This window comes from Calypte anna, chromosome 3, assembly GCF_003957555.1.
Source record: "Calypte anna isolate BGI_N300 chromosome 3, bCalAnn1_v1.p, whole genome shotgun sequence".
Lineage (NCBI taxonomy): Eukaryota > Metazoa > Chordata > Aves > Apodiformes > Trochilidae > Calypte > Calypte anna.
The window spans coordinates 12,897,789-12,914,244 of record NC_044246.1 but is presented as its reverse complement, the minus strand read 5'-3'; the positions used below and the strand labels follow the sequence as shown (position 1 = coordinate 12,914,244).

At 36.9% G+C, this 16,456-nt stretch overlaps 1 protein-coding gene across 9 annotated transcripts in view; it reads right to left on the bottom strand.

Annotated features, from left to right (window-relative positions):
• Nucleotides 1–16,456, bottom strand: part of LTBP1 (latent transforming growth factor beta binding protein 1) — a 179,312-nt gene that overhangs the window by 51,733 nt on the left and 111,123 nt on the right. For 5 of the 9 annotated variants that reach the window (XM_030446778.1, XM_030446768.1, XM_030446775.1 and 2 more), the window contains exons 10-17: nucleotides 11,808–11,930; nucleotides 10,160–10,327; nucleotides 7,043–7,276; nucleotides 5,090–5,112; nucleotides 3,957–4,059; nucleotides 3,283–3,381; nucleotides 1,212–1,337; nucleotides 13–138 (exon numbers count right to left, since the gene is read on the bottom strand). In XM_030446778.1, the coding sequence (XP_030302638.1) occupies nucleotides 13–138; nucleotides 1,212–1,337; nucleotides 3,283–3,381; nucleotides 3,957–4,059; nucleotides 5,090–5,112; nucleotides 7,043–7,276; nucleotides 10,160–10,327; nucleotides 11,808–11,930 (1,002 nt within the window). The remainder of the gene's footprint in view (nucleotides 1–12; nucleotides 139–1,211; nucleotides 1,338–3,282; nucleotides 3,382–3,956; nucleotides 4,060–5,089; nucleotides 5,113–7,042; nucleotides 7,277–10,159; nucleotides 10,328–11,807; nucleotides 11,931–16,456) is intronic. The other 4 variants (XM_030446769.1, XM_030446770.1, XM_030446772.1 and 1 more) reach the window with 4 other exon arrangements.

The window sequence follows — 16,456 nt, the reverse complement described above, 5'->3', positions numbered from 1 at the left end:
ACCAGTAATTACCAACACAGTCGGTTCCATCCTCACTGGCCATGAATCCAGCTTGGCAAATACATAGGAAACTTCCTTCTGTATTTTCACAGCGTCCAAGGGAACAGAGATGGGGTGCCTGATTACACTCATTAATATCTATAAAAGATATAAAACCATAAGACTATAAAATACTTACTTGTGATTCTCATTGTGGATTCTATGACATGGTTTTGAAAAGACTGATCTTTTAATTATTTTAACTAATTGAAAAAATACAAGTTTTTATCTCCCCCAGAGCTGCAAAGATGCATTAAATAGTTTTGGTTGGAAAAAATGCTCCTTTTGGCTTAGACTGTAAGAATTCTGCATTTTCCTGAAGAATGTGACATGATCACTATTCAAATCACTCCACTGAGCGCAAGCTGAGCGCAAGCTGCAAGCATGGAACAATAACAAAATTTGGATCAAACAGGAGGACTGAAAGTTGCCACTGGGCTGTGTACATATGTAAACTATTTTTTAATACTGCATTTGCACCTGACAGCACATATATCAGTGTGAATCTACTGAACTTTTGCTAGAATTTTAAGTTTATAGTTTATAATCTGGCAACATGATAAAAACTCCTCTTTCTGCTCCAAGTTAAAGAGGAACCAGAACACAGCTGCTTCCAAATCTGAAAATCCTCTATCTGGGCTCTGCCCCATGTTTATCAGAGCCCTCTGTTCCAGAACTTACTAGCTTTGAAGGGGATGAAGATCTCACTTTCCAGATCTCCTAGTGTGCTTCTGGGATGTTTATGATATATTTTCTCTTTTCAGTGGAAGGTTAAAAGGGAAGGCCTAAAAAAATGACTGTATTTGTTTCAGCTGCAGAGCTGGTAGCTGGGCAAGTAATTCTGACAAACAGAATGTCAGAATCTTTCTCCATACAGAAGTGTATTTCTTACTAGCAGTCCAATGATTTCAGATACCTGATACAAAGCTGAGCAGAGATGATCTAATTGCTTTTTCTCTCATCTCACAATGGAAAAGGCTTTCGTTACATTTAATTAAATTCACAATCAATGAGTGGGGCTGAAAGGCTACATCAGAGATTAGCTGGCAATTTTTGACATACAAAAGCTAGCTTTTCTGTCTGCACTGTGGCATATTTCTCCTGACCATATGCTGCATTTCAAGCATTTCACAGAATGGTAATTTCAGGATTTTGAAAGCATCCATTCATACCAGAGCACTTTGTCTGCTGATCATTAAGTTTGTACCCCTCGTAGCAGATGCAAGTGTATCCAACAGGCAAATTAACACAGTGTCCTGCTCCACAGATATCAGGATTAACTGTGCATTCGTTGATTTCTAAGCAAACAAAAAAAAAAGTTTAATGTTAAACTCTCACACATAATTCAGTAGTACAATATTCTGTAAACCAAGTAGAAAGATCAGGCCTGAAAACAACTGTAAATAAAGTTTTTAAGTCCTGAGTTTCTGTAATGGGTTCCCTATCTGGAGGGATCTAGAAACTGTGTAGGATTTTTCTAGTGACATATTCTTATATGCCCCATCCAGGATCCATAAATTGGTATATAAAAAGTAAAGTAAAATGAAGATAACATCGAATAAAAATTTATAAATTTTAATCTTTGCATCAAAGACTAAGAAAATATATGTAGTGAGCTGATAACTATTTTTAGAGAATACCCATCTGTTAATGGTTTGGATGCATTTTGTAAGGTAAGGAGATTCAGATGTTGGCAGCATTGGATGCTAAACCCTTACAGTAGTTTTAGAATCTCTCAAAGTATATGTGCTCCTGCTAAAATTGTAATTTGTAATTCCTGAAAAAGAAGTTATCATCTCTAATAAGACCTGTTTATCCAGGCTATTCAGAAATAGGTTACATTTGAATGTAACGAAATCTTACGCTACAGAAGCAAAGCACTCAAAAACACCTCAACTTGGATTGCACTTGGTTTTCAAATAAAATTTAGGATTTTGTCCTACAAATCTTATTTTACTTGTACTTTACTATCTCTTAAATATCTGAACAACATTTGGAACTGTGTCTGAACAACAGAATGATCTGCTTACAGCACACAGTTCTCTAGTTCTAGTCCTGTTCCTGAGGAAAGAAAAAAACCAGCAGAACATGGAAAACTACCATTTTTTCCTAATTAATAAATTCCCAGAAGCATAACTTCCTCTCCCTGTAAGGAAGAAGGGAGCTGGCTGGCAGAAGGGGCACAATCATGGAAAAGCTGATGTCTAAATTCTGGTTTGACAGTCACCATTAGCAGAACTTTCATATGGGATTGACAAACTGTGTTGTAGGTAAATGAATCTGTATGCTGACAGAGGGACAGAATACTTTCTTTACTCTTGCAGTAGATTCAGGAGAATTTAACTGCAGACAGAATACCCTTCAAACAACTGGGTGATTTAAAACCTGCACAGGTTCTGTGCAACATAAAAAAGCTATTCCTGCATGAAGGAAAGCCATGTTTGAAGAGGTGTTATTAAATCATGTGCAATTTTCCCCTGTGAGCTGGGAAACCTCTTGGTAGATCTAGATACCTCTATCATATAAAATACTGCATCTTAAAGTATTTACCTGGATATTGCAATTACTTCAAAGTCTGTGTTAATTCTGAGATTAGTCAATGTGACACACACAGTACATTCACCTTTTTGTTTACAAATTTACAGCAAGTGAAATTTACATCCATTTTGGACACTGCCATCATTTAGGCAAGTTTCAGCTATGACAGGAGCACTACTTGCATTTCAGTTATTTTCACTTCTGGACACATGGATGCAGAAAAGGCAACTTAATTCCATCAAAAAAGAAAGAAGCACAAACATCAAAAGAATGCTTTAAAGTAGATCTTACAGTAACTCTTCAACTGCTTCTTGGAGAACATGCTGATCTACATCCCATAAAGTCTACATCATTCAAAGTACATGACCACTTATACTTCATAAACACATGTGGCTACACTTGTAGCCAAGAAGTCTCCAGTTCTGGCCTTTGCAGATCACATAATCTGAGGAGGAATTATTAATTTTTCCTTGTCATTTATGTGTGGGCACAAAAATGGCGGCTAAGGGGATCATTCCTGGTGCTGTTGACAGTACCCTCATTGCTGTTCTGTTCTGTACTTTGTCTCTCCCTAGAGCATTTCCTTCTGTTCTACAGCTACATCTCCTTCACTGTTATAATTCAGAAGCAGCATGGAACAAGTTACAGTGTCAGGAACTCAGTCACTTTAAAATTTATTTTACTTCTAAACAGGAAGTACAATACCTGTAACTTGAGTAGGTGCAATTACTTGACTTGCACTGGAAGTAGAGATTTCAGGCGCAACTTCAACAGGCAGAGGAGGAGATGTTTTCTCAATCACTACTGTGTGACATGGAATGGAAATCAATCACATCCAAAAAAAACCCCTTAAAGCATTCAACTCCCCCCCTTAAGGAATTCATGCATGATACTGAATGACTCAGACACTATGAAGCTTTTCATGAGTTTATTCTGCTTACATCTGGAGCAGGAAAAAAATAGTATAATTGGGTGTTCCATCATTCTACTGCTTGTGGAAAAGTCCCCGAGGTGTGAAACAAAGAAAACAGTAAAACTTTTGCAGTAAAACTCATGCACAAATCTACAAGAAAGTATCTAAGTTTTGTCTTGAAAGAGGTACAGACCTTAACTCTGATGACGTTAAAATCCTCATGTACATAATCTAGGATATCACTTTTGCCTAAAACATGTCTGCCTGCTAACAAGTCAGCCAGCCAAAGTCAGCCTCACAATTCCTTCCACTTCAACTTGCATGCTATTTTTTTATTGTATTCTGCTCATGGAAAAAATGCTGGTGAAGGTGCAATCAATTTTTCATTGACCTTACAACAGCTATCTTCCCATTCTTGGGAACTGTAAGCCCTCTCAATACTAAAAGACAAGTAAAAATAGATTACCTGGAAACTGGGGATGCAGGTTAATGGTTGAAATTCCAGGAGAAAGTTGAGGCTGCCCAGGCTCTAGATCAGGCTGCTTTTCTTGATCAAGAGAAGCTAATTCCTAAAAGAATGATTAACAATTAAAAGAATGATTAACATGAATTTCATTCATGAGAATGAAAACATTCTCATAACTCAGCTTTCATAACCACTCAAAAACTCCTGGTTTGAGAAGCAGAATTCTAAGATTCTCACATGAGTGGCTTTTGATATCAGATCATTGATTGCCACCAATTTAAGCCTGAAAGAACATGGAATACCATGTTTACACAGTGGCATACATTTTAACATTGATTTTATTTGAAGCAGACATTTCATGTGGCTTTGTTCCTTCATATTTCTCCCACTCTCTGGTATTAACTGCTTACGAGTAATATTAATTGGAGTTCAGCATCACACAAACATATACAATCACACACATCTCTAAGTCTTTGACCACTGTGAAAGGTTTTCTTAGCTATTCCACTGATCTTATTTTCAGAAAAGTGCTAGATGCTTGTAAACCTTTAGGAAAAGGAAGTAATGGCAGCTGCAGTTATTCCTAGGGAATCGTATTTATTATTTTCACCCCAGAGAACTTGAAAGCTACAGAATGGGGAACTTCACATAGATACACACCTGCTCTTCTCCACTGAATACACAACAATCTTAAAAACACTTAGGAAATTACTTTAGAAACCTGAATAGAAGTCTCTTAATCCAGTGTCAGAAATGCTTCTCAAAGTTTCATACTGTTACTTTCTGGCTGATTTTCTCTAATTGCCAATAACTGTGGCTCTGCTTCATAAAATCTACATTTTTCAATATCCCCTTTAAAATACAGGCTTCAGAGTGGGATTGAACAATACAGCACTACACCCTCAACCAATGTCCTAGAGAGAGGTTAAAGTAATCTCTTTCCTGTACCTCACTACCTGCCTGTTGTTGTATTTAATACTACCATGAGCTCTCTTTGCCTCAGGGTTTGCATTGTACATCCACAGCGAGTTGTTTGCTCTTCTTAAATCCTAAATGCTTTTCAGAATTATTGTATCACAGCTACTACACATAGTCTGCATTCTAATTTCTACATAAATCACATCATGTTTTACCTGATCAGGGGCTGCAGTTGCCACTAAAATCAGAAAGAAGAAAAAGAAAATTAATCAGTCTTCATGTAACATTGACCTCCACATTCTATGTAAAACTACAAACACATTTGAAAATGGTCACTGCCATTGCAGAAGAATTTCAGGCTCTAAGCTCATGTCAAAATGGTGCAAGTTTGAAGTAATGCTCCCGAAGCAAGAGTAAAAACTAAGCTGAAATGAGAGTAAGATTCTACACACTGACCGATTCTTATAATTTACTCAGTATTCAGCTGCCTTACAGGTTTCTCAATTGTTTACTTAGAAACAATCCAAGAAACTGACAAGTTATTAATACACTGGTTAAACTTCTTTAATAGTCCTCTAGGACTATTAAGATCTGTAATTACTTTAAAGGTAAATTAATATCTTAATTACCAATAACAACATTTGCAAAAATTGCTTGTTGAAAAAAATGAAGTTCTGAAATCTGTCTTGAAGCAAGCACAAGTGGTTTGTTTTGTGGGCTGTCTCCACAAAAGTTCTTTTTTTCCAGGAAGGGAAGGTAGAAATTCCATATGAGTTTTTATTTTCCATTGCAGCTCACCTTTTCCAAATGTCTTTTACTTAAAAAAATCTACATGCGTCTGTACAAAACTGTAAGAATATTTTCTTTTCACAATGAACAGGAGAAATTGGGAAAAAAAAAAAAAAAGATAAAAATCACTCTTCTTGGTCTAGTTCCTTCAGTACTTGCGGAGAGGCTATTTATCAGAATTAGGAGTACTTCTAATGAAATCACAAAAATTGCAAATGCAAACATAAAAAATGGAATGTAGAATATGTGTATGTTTCATTACTGACTGAGAGAAAGCATACTTTTAAAACATTTCTTATTAAAAAAAAAACCAAAACAACAGCTCCTTTTTTCTCCAGATTTCCTGTGTTTTTAGGGTTTACTAGAATGTGGCAATCTTTCTGCTCAATGAAGTAATATTTCAGGAAATCATACACCACTTTTTTCCACTTTGCAACACAGAAAAGCCTAGAGGTTTACGCAAGATTTTGGTTCGGCACAGTCTGTTAGTATATTTGAATGGCTTATTTTTCTCTCCAGATTCAGTTTAGCTCCATTTTGTTTTTGAAATCAAAACTAGAGCAGTGATTTTAACTGGAAAGTAACCCAGGTCACACAGAATTCTGTGAAGTCAGCTGACTGAAACTCTAATAATGGCCTGATATACAAATACATAGCTCCTACTTGGAAATATCCCTCTAAGTATCATGAGAGGGCTCTTTGGCAATGTATTTCTTCTTGTCTACTGTTGGCTCACCCAGGTTTGCTGGAAATGTATTTCTAACAGTGCTGCCTTCTGCGTTTCTTTGCTTCTGCATTTGTTCTAGACTGAGGATGTATCGACTGCTATGAGTTCCTAGAGGAACTTGCAGAGAACAAACATCTGGGAAAAATGCCTTAGAGGAGTCAACTAATCAGCAAACAGCCCAGCAGAGAGGGGTTAATCCAACAGGGTCACACTGAAGGAAAGCACAGCTGCAGAGGTGAGAGCAGACCACAAGAAGGGGATGCACACCCACATCAGGTGATGCTAATCTACAGGACTGTACAGAAGGAAGACGATGAAACCCCTTGCCTTCTGGCAGCCCAAAAACCAATAAATCAAAGCCTGACTTGAGTCCTTTGCTATATGTTAAAAATATCTTTCTATAAAGTCTTATGACAAATGTCTCCTATTTCTTATCATAAAAATGGATGAGATTAAGGCAGTCTCTCTCTCCATGGTGTTCTCAGCATCTGCTAAGTGCTATACATAAAATTTCAGAAATAAATCATATAACACAATATATGTGGTGACATGGAACACTGCTGTGGGAAGGGACACCTTTGTCCTGCACTGTATGCAGCTACTCCAAAGAAACACATGCATAAAAATAAAGACTAAATTTTCCCACTCTCACCTTCTTGCACAGCCATTTCAGTCTCACTTTTCTGTGAGAAGGTCAGTGCCTCCACTGGCTCTTCCTTTGCTGGGAGAGGTGGAGGAGAAGTACCTTTAGCAACAGGTTGAGTAATCGGGGTCTTGCCAATGACAGGTGGCTGTACTCTAACTGCAGGGTGATGATATAGCTTGTTTCTGTGAGGGCCAGAAACCGTATAACCCATTCCACCAGGGCAGATTTCCTTAAAAGCAGCTAGATTTGGGATGGGAAAATATTCCTTTTAGGAGTCTAAAAGTGCAATATGTTGACATAGTGGAAAATATAATGACTACCACTAATAAATTTAATCTCATATTGTATATACATTTTTACAAAAAATATATTTAAAGACAAGCTATGCATTGCATGCTAATATGACTGAGCATTCTCCTGAAAGCATGTTCCAGCTGTTTTTCCTAGGTTTCCACTCCAGTTAACCATCTTTCTTTAGCTACGTTTAATCTATCATTATTTCAAGATAAATTTTTGTATTAATCCTCTTCAAACAGTATATCCTTTCTGAATATGAACTTAAATATGCAAATTGTTGTCATCACCATCCTACCTAGGATCAGAAATGAAGATAGCTATTTCTATCATTCTCTTTTTGCCAGACTTAGAGGAAAAAGCTCACCACCCTGTATTAGAGGATCAAAAGAATATCAGCTAGCCACAACATTCATTCACAGGATCCCATTTGACTACTCAGAGGACTTGCACCAGCCCTGATCCAAATTCCCCTGAACTGAGTCTTTCCACTGACCTCAGTGGGCTTGATGAAAACAAGACAGGGAATCATAAAAAAAACAAATCATCACTGGAATAGAGGGGAAATAATCTCATTTATACAACTGCTACAAAAAAAGGTAGTGAAAGTCAGGCAGCAGCATCTGCTCTGATCTGCTCTACATGAGCATCAGGTTTTGCAGCCCTAGTGGAAGACTAGAATTAAGAATAAATATAGGTCAGCCTTCCTCCCCATCACCAGTAATATCTCTGCTCCTGTCAGGGATGTGGAAACTTTCAGTATTCTTGAGGGGGCAAGTGCTTCCTTGTTCTCATTGCTCCCGATGAAGCTATGTTGGGATGAAGCACCAAAAGTTTAGTCTCCCATGTGCCTGATGTGATTTCTCACAGCTTCTCAAGAGATGTGTGGAGTAGGGAACTCATAAATTCTGCTTTAAATACATTGCAGTTTTAAAATTAATTAGAATATAAAATAAAACAAAACCACAAAATACTAAGTATAGATATTCTACAGATTAATTCATTAAATTAGACATGAAGTTGCTGTATGCATTAATTCCATACCATGTTCTGATGGTGTGTTAGTAATGGAAAAGATGAAAGGTCAAATTGATTGGATTCAGAATGATTAGATACTATCTGTTGAAAAATACTAATATCAAAACTTGCCACAAAAAACAACTGAGGGTGGGAATTCTGGTCAAAGGAGGATGACATAGGAAAATTGATGCCTATCCCTTCAAATGCATACTCAGGATGTAGGAAATCTTGTTTCCAGTCACATTATCCCACATGCAGAAAAGAAATGTGATCCTTATTCTAAAACATCTCTGCTAAGTGCTCTTAACACCTGGGTATACAAAGCTGGCCACTTCCAGTCTCACTTTTAGGGCTGGTCTACTTCGTACAATATTTTAAAAGAGAGTAAGATCACAACTTTTTAATTCAGTCTTAAATATGGGATGCTGTGGTAAATACATTACCCTTTCTTGGATATCCCACTTTCCCACATTTTTCATTGAAAACTCTGAAAGATTATGAATTTAACCTGTTATAGAAAGGAACATGTTTTTAAATAATGCAAGTTGTCATGAAATGGGGAAAATGTTTCCCACATGGCTCGTAAGAATTTTCTACTCAGATTTTCTAAATCTTGTCATTATTATTACTAAAGATTAGCCAATTAAATATTAGAATAACCAATTCCACATAATATTCAAGGGCTGATGCACTTCTACAAGTAGAGAGCAGTCACCTTTGCAAAAATATATATATTTATTGGGCATAAAACCTCACGCAAAACTATAATGATCAAAAGGATTTGCATTTAAATTGCGAGTCAAATGATGAGAATATTTGTTTTGTCTCCATTAAAATGCCATAGAAAAACTGTTTCTATGGAAGTGAACTGGACTTTTAAAATCCTAATCTGTGAGCTAGCAACTCAATGCTCATGCATGAAACAATGGCTTAAAAATCAGCTGAACAGCTCAAAAATGCCAGTCACTTTCATTTCTGTAAGCCAAATTTAAAATCAGTGTTGTCTCATTATGTCTCTGATGCTAGCTATGGATTTCCCAAAGCACCTAGCAGATACATGAAAATACATGAGCTTTATTGTAATGGTGACATCTGAAGCAGCAACTTCATCAGGAACAGTGTCACCACTACAAATATCTGTGCTAAAATACTGAACAGGTTGGATATCAGGTATATTCCAGTATGCAATGATAGTTTTAAAAAAAATTAATTTGACCATAAATCTGGATAAAAAGCCTCAAATGAGGAATTATTTAAATGAAAGGTGGTTTGAAATGCTGAACTGCCATACTTAGGACATTCCTCAAAGTGCATGGTGAAGATATTCAGAAAAAGTTAGGAAGTAGAGATACTCTCAACACATACCCCACTAACTGTAACATAAACTACAACACATGTTGTTTGGTAAACTAATTCTTAAAAGCTGCCACGCTTTCACTGGAGCCTTTAATGAATGAAGAGCATCAGTGTTTGGGTTCTTTGCCTGTATCTATAGTCAGGATAAAATGTACAATAAATTTATCTTCATGTGATAAAGAATCAAAGTTTAAGGCCATATTCTGAGATGCAAATATTGTCAATATAGAATTCTGCCACATGACATAAAGGTAATTCCTTTGTTTTAATCATAAAAACCCTACAAACAGAACCCTACTACATATGTGATAATTTGAATTTCATGTAGAAAACTGTCATAATTTACTGATGGACACTTCTTGGTTAAAATCAATCCTAATATATTTTTTTCCATCATGCATAACAAACATAGGATGGGGACAAGAGCTTTTATTTTTAATGGACGCTTCTTACCTGTTCCTGGAAGTGGACATTTCTCACAGTGTGGGCCCCAGGCTTTGCCAACACTGCAACAGCAAAGCTGCTTGCTGAGCTGAACAGAAAGAGGATGCATGCATTGCTTTCCTGCACTGACAAACCGGTAGCAGGGTCCTTTCTCTTCAGCAACTATGGGATTGTCAGCTGCAATGGAAGTGGAAGAGAGGATGATATGAAAAGCAAACCAGAGAAACACCACTAGATTTCCAATACCGGTTAAATGGATTAATACTACCACCTGCACAAATTTTATTTCAAAAACCTCTCTCAAGACATAATCAAAACACTAAATAAATTTCTTATTTCACATCAGACACTCCTGAATCCCAACTCATCATTGACCAAGGATAAAAAGTACATTAAATTAAAAAAAAATTAAGAATCCCAAACTAGTAGGTGCCATGCTGCCGTGATAAAGATTCAAAATCAGCTTTCTCACTTGTTAGGTCAATCATTGGTAATATACAGTTGTGTGAAGGTATGTGCCTATGTAGTGACTGGAACATTCATCTGTAAGTAGGCTATATAAATAAAAGTGTAAAAGGATTAAGTATCCTTTTTTTTAAGCATAAGTTGAATATCCTTAGCACTTCTTTTATGAAAGAGACAATCATATTTACATTTTCCTTCACTTAGTTTTAATGTGGAAGACCCAAAGGCCATGAGGTATGACTAGTATGAAGTAACAGGAGGCAAAGATCTGTCCAGCTTCCTAATTTATGCATACACATTAACATACATACATATGGGTAATATGCTCACTAAACTCAAAAAATATGAAGACTGATTTTCAACACGACATGGAAAAGCAAAAATGAAAATAAGCTCTTTTTTCTGGTGCTAAACTGCAAAATGATAAGAAATTCTGCAAAATTATGAAAAGCTTTCTCTGAAACGAAGCATAAAAACCCAAAAGAATTTACCTACAGCTCTAGACTATATTTTAAAAATCTAAAGACAGAACAGGTAAAGAGCTTAGGAAATGAGGTATTTTGCACTTGTAAATATTCTTCTCCCCTCAAAAAAGTGAGAAATTTAGTTGTTTTCTGTGCCTTCCTTTCTTCTTGCAGAAGATCTCTAACCAAGTAAAAACTGATTAACGGGAAAATATTTGCATTCATGCTGTTCACAATTTTTAATTCTTTCTTAATTTTTAATCCTTCTTATTCTTAAGTAAAATGTGCCAAAGATCATCCTGGTCTGAATGTTTAGTAATGGAAACTACCCACACCAAAGCTGCAGAGGTGGAAGAGAGGAGGGCAGGACACAAAGTTGATTTTGGTTGAGGGAGAAAGAAGTTTGGGAAGGAGAACTTTGGGCTATTGAGAAAGACTGATGACTCTGAGGAAGCTGGATGTGATCTCGAAGTTTTGGTGACAAGAAAACCAGAAAATGGCAAGGATCGTGATCAGCCTCTGGTAGAGATCAAGGATTCCAGGACAGAGACAGAAAAGAGGCATGAGCTCAGAAACTGACTAAATATAGTGAATAAGATGGCAAGAGGAGGCAGGGACAGCAAGAGAGACTGGGACATCTTATAAGAGTTGAGGCCAGTAAATAAATCCTCATTTAAAGTACAGCTAAGTATCTATATTTTGCTGCACTAATTAGCACTGCTACTTACGTATGCATCTTGACAGGGTAGGATCTGGCACAAATCCCATTTTGCATGTACATCTGTAGCTGCCCATGGTATTCAAGCACTCACCATTAGGGCACACTCCCTGTAACTGACACTCATTGATATCTGTGGGAAAATTGAAGATAATCAGTCACTGAAACATGAATTAATCTTCTTCTGTCTTCAGAAAGGTTTTTTTTTAATTTGTGCAGGAGATCTGTTTCAAGTTCACTCTCTAATCAACACTTTTTCCCCATACTGACAACACTTGATTTATAACCTTTTAAATCGCAGCTGAGAACATGATAGAAAAAACAGCGACACTTATTCACCATTCTCAAATACTCTGATTTAAAAAACAAATACATGTTGACTGGCCTATTAACCCCTCTTTCCCTGACTAGATTGCTTGTGCAGTCAAATACAAGAACAGTCAAGGAGACAAGTTTTAAGCAAAGCAGTATACTTTATACAAGCTAGAACAGTGCTTGACACATTAAGTCCAATTTTTATTAGTATTCAGTAGTGCCTGAAGGTTCACTGTGCTGGAAGAAGCACAGTGCAAAAAATCCCATCTCTAACCTTAAGAGCTTACCATCTAATAGAAAGAATGTGCTTTAGGAAGTACAGAACACATGATATGGAACAAAAAGGACTGCATCCATGAGAACACAATTTTGTAATAATTACCAACTGCTTTTGTTACATTTGCTATTACCAGGCTCCCTGCACCAGTGTCTCTTTCAGGTTCTCACTGAATCATTCTCTCAGGCCCCAAGCAATGGGCCTCGGGCCTTTACCAAACTTGGGGATGTAATTATAATTGACTTTGTCTTAGAACAGAACCTGTCTGACAATCATCTGGATACCATCTGTAACCAGGTCAGCCAAACTAGGGTGCTGTTTCAGCAGACAGCACCCATGTAACTTTCTCTGATAATCAAAACCTTAAAATAGTAAGAAAACCCTACACAAACCCCACCCCTATCCTATAATTGTCTCAGTCATAAACTGTCACATCTCCTCTTTCAGAAGAATGGACAGCACGTTGAAACAGACCTACCTGAAAACATTTACATGCAATGTATCTACATAAGACCTTCCATCCTTATTCTGAACAAGAAAAATGCCTACCTTGCTGAGTACAAGCTTCAAGGGGAAGTCAGATATTCCAGCTAGCTCCTTGGAAATCAGGTATTAATAGATCTTTTATCTATAATATATATGTATATTTTATACATGTATTTATTTATATATGTGCATATATGTAATATATGTATTTCCTCTTAGTTTATACAAAATGGTCACTGTTTTATTCGACTTTATTGTATGTTGCTACCTGATTCAAAACAATCAAGAGGTTGAATATGAAAATAACACATGCTGAAGTTTGCTTTGGAAACCTACAGAAAAAAATCTTTCATGTTCCTACCTCAATTTTTCTCTATGAGTCTGGCTACCTGTCCCACTTCAGAGGAGCCTGCACCATAAGCTCACAGTGCAGCAGACTCCAGCAGTTGCTATATCAGCTGTGATTTTTTTCCAAATATTCAGTGCTGAGCTTATCCCTTGGCTTTTCCAATGCTATACCTAATCTAGTATCTTGACACGACATGGATCAACTTCACCTCTATGCATGTAGCCACACGTGACAAAGAGTGATTATTTATATCCTAGAACTTTGGATAAAATGTGATGGAAACCACATGAATTACAAAGGATCAGCCCTGCCTCAAAGGAATTTTCAAGTGAAATTCCCAGACTACGTGACTTTCTGACCTCAGAGGGAGTGGACTACTTAAAAAGGAGAACAGTATAAGAAAACAGCATGAAAACCAGCTGAAATATTCTCCTATAGCAGTCTACATTTTGACCCATCCAATCTTTGAGCAAGAGGATGCCCCACTTAAGCATAGGAGTATTTTATTTATGGATTGCACCAATGCAAAATATTTACTGAGGCTTGTTCTGATGCACTTGATAAAATATTTCTAGGCAATTTCTTCAGTTGCTTAGTCTGAGTAGGTTCTTTCTTTCACCCCAAAATCTCAAAATATGATTGAAAGCATCTTCAGAGTGCAAACAGATCCCAAAAGGAATACCATTGTTTCAATAACATGATCTTTTGTGGCTACTGCGAGGAATGAACTTAAATATTAACAGCTAGTAAACCAGAGATGTTATTAAAATAACCCTAAAAAGAAACCTTGATACTGTTGTAAAGTTGTGAGGAAAAGACACATTACTAACTCTCCACTTTCATACCAAGCACAACTTGGAACATAACAGAAGACTATGAAATACCTGGAAGTGAATACAAAGCAAACACTGCAACACTTATAAAACAGCTATTGAATTTTCTACCTTTTGGTAATTTGTCAGATCAGTCCTCAAACGCTAAACCATGGAACCATTCTACTTGGTCTGATGAAACATTGACTCAGTCATCAGAAACAAGCTAGAGGAAGATAGAGTATGACTTATTCTGATTACAGAGTTTAAAAACAAAACAAACCCAGCCCATTAAAAGTGGTATAGGAATGTATTGGATGCATTTGGTGACAAAAGGAGAATCCATTTTTAGAGTCTTGCCTAGCAAAAATGTCATGACACGATCTACTGAAGTGGCTAATTTGCAGGTAGATGGGATCTTCTTGTAATTCAAAGTCATCTTTCCAAATGATTGAACTATTCTGCAAGAAAGATTCACAAATGCCATCATTAGTGTCCATTACTGTCTCTGTATTAAATCTGTTCCCAGATGAACTGATTCTTGCACACATCTAGTATTTAATATTATAACATCACATTCACATGTGTTCTATTACTGCTGCTCAATGTGGTACAGCTACAATTAAGTACTGGCTTTTAGGTATGTAAATACCAATGAATGCTCCTTCTAAAGTTCCCTGATACAGATATTTCTCCTGCAACATTTGTCCTGTGTTAACTTCAATGTGCACATTCTGATGCCTCAGCATAATTTAAATACAGTGTATTTTTAAGGCCTCTTTTCCAAGGCATGTCTTCTCATGAGTCCACACGATTACTAACTTAATGCTCTGTGCTGAATTACACAAGCCTATCAAGGGATTCAAAAGAAACAAGCCAAAAGTTGTTAAAAAAAAAAACCAAAACAACAAACCTTCAAATTTTCAAGAGAAACATACATACATGTAAGAATAGTGGTTATTTAGCAGCTTTGGATAAACAAAGAAAGCTCTTCCAGATTTATTATAAGTTTACTTTATTTCAGATTGTGGTAAAAGGCCACCTACCCAAAATGTTTCCTACCACCTGCCAGCCTGCCCAGCTGTGCAAATTGCACTGGAATCAACTTGTGCAGGCAGCAGAAAAGAAAGATGATTCAAGATTAACAAATTGAGTTTTTCTTTTTAGCCCTCTGTTTCTTGTGTATGTTGATAAAATATATTTCAGTTTTAAATTAGTTTAGCAATGAGGACTAATTTGGTCTATTGTAAAAATTATAGGAAAAACTACTTTGAAGTTGTTTGAATAATCTTTTGTCGTACAGAAATATGAACTGCTTACATGCTTGCAGAGTGATTTGATCAAACACTTATCTTTACAGAGGAAATATTTTAAGGGGCCATGCAGCAGTACTATAAAACCACTCACATGTAAATAGAACTTTCTAAAGGCCAGGTAAATATTAATTTAAATATTAATTTAAAATTAATTATTAAATATTAACATTCTTCATTACAGAGTAAAGAAGTTCCATTGGTAAAAAGGCTCTGTATTAGTGGTACAGAAAAAAAAGGTTAAGCAAAGGAGCTTTTCTAGACCACACCTTGCATGGCTCCACTGCAAACCCTCACATAAATAATAGCTGTTATTTATGATTTATAAAGAGCTGGTAAATAAAGTATTGATTTCATAATAGTGAATATTGGTGATTGGTAATGTGAATGATTCGACCCTTCTCAGTGGTAATAACCTGATGAAACCCCACTGGCACATCAGCATTGCCATTCTGGCCTGACAGCCTCACCCTTTGCTGTTACCCTTCAGTATTGTACATGGCAAATACACTGAACTTGGCCTTGACACACTATGCTCCTCGATTTGGTAGTCCATTTCCATGAAAGTTTAACAAGAAAATGAAAGCTTTACTCTTATTTTGGACTTGCTAAGATGGCAGTGGAAGCCACATGCCATCCCCTTGGCCTTGTTGGTGACTCTGCTCTCACAAGTTCATCCCAGTGCACAGAAGCTTGGCCATAACCAGGGTCTTAACAGTGGTGCTGCAGCACTGTAAAGATGAGATTGCTGTGTCTCGGCTCCTCCTATATCCTCTCCTGAGCACACAGCTTGACATGTGGTGAGGTCAGTCACCACACTCCCCTCCAGAGCCACCACACTGCTCCCACCTTCCAGCAACCCCAATGCTGTGACCACACTGCTGCTAATCCGTCCCACAATCTTACCCACTATGGAGAGTTTAAATCAGGCTCTCTTAACAACAACAACAGTTGGTGGCTGATAGCTTCCCACAGATGTGTCTACTGGGTATCAGGTCAACCTGCTCTCAGAAACTTGCAATATGTTGATGACTCACTGCCCCTGAATTTCCCGGGGGGCGAAAAACAAGCTAAAACAACCATATCCTAACTGAATGCTTGTCTGCT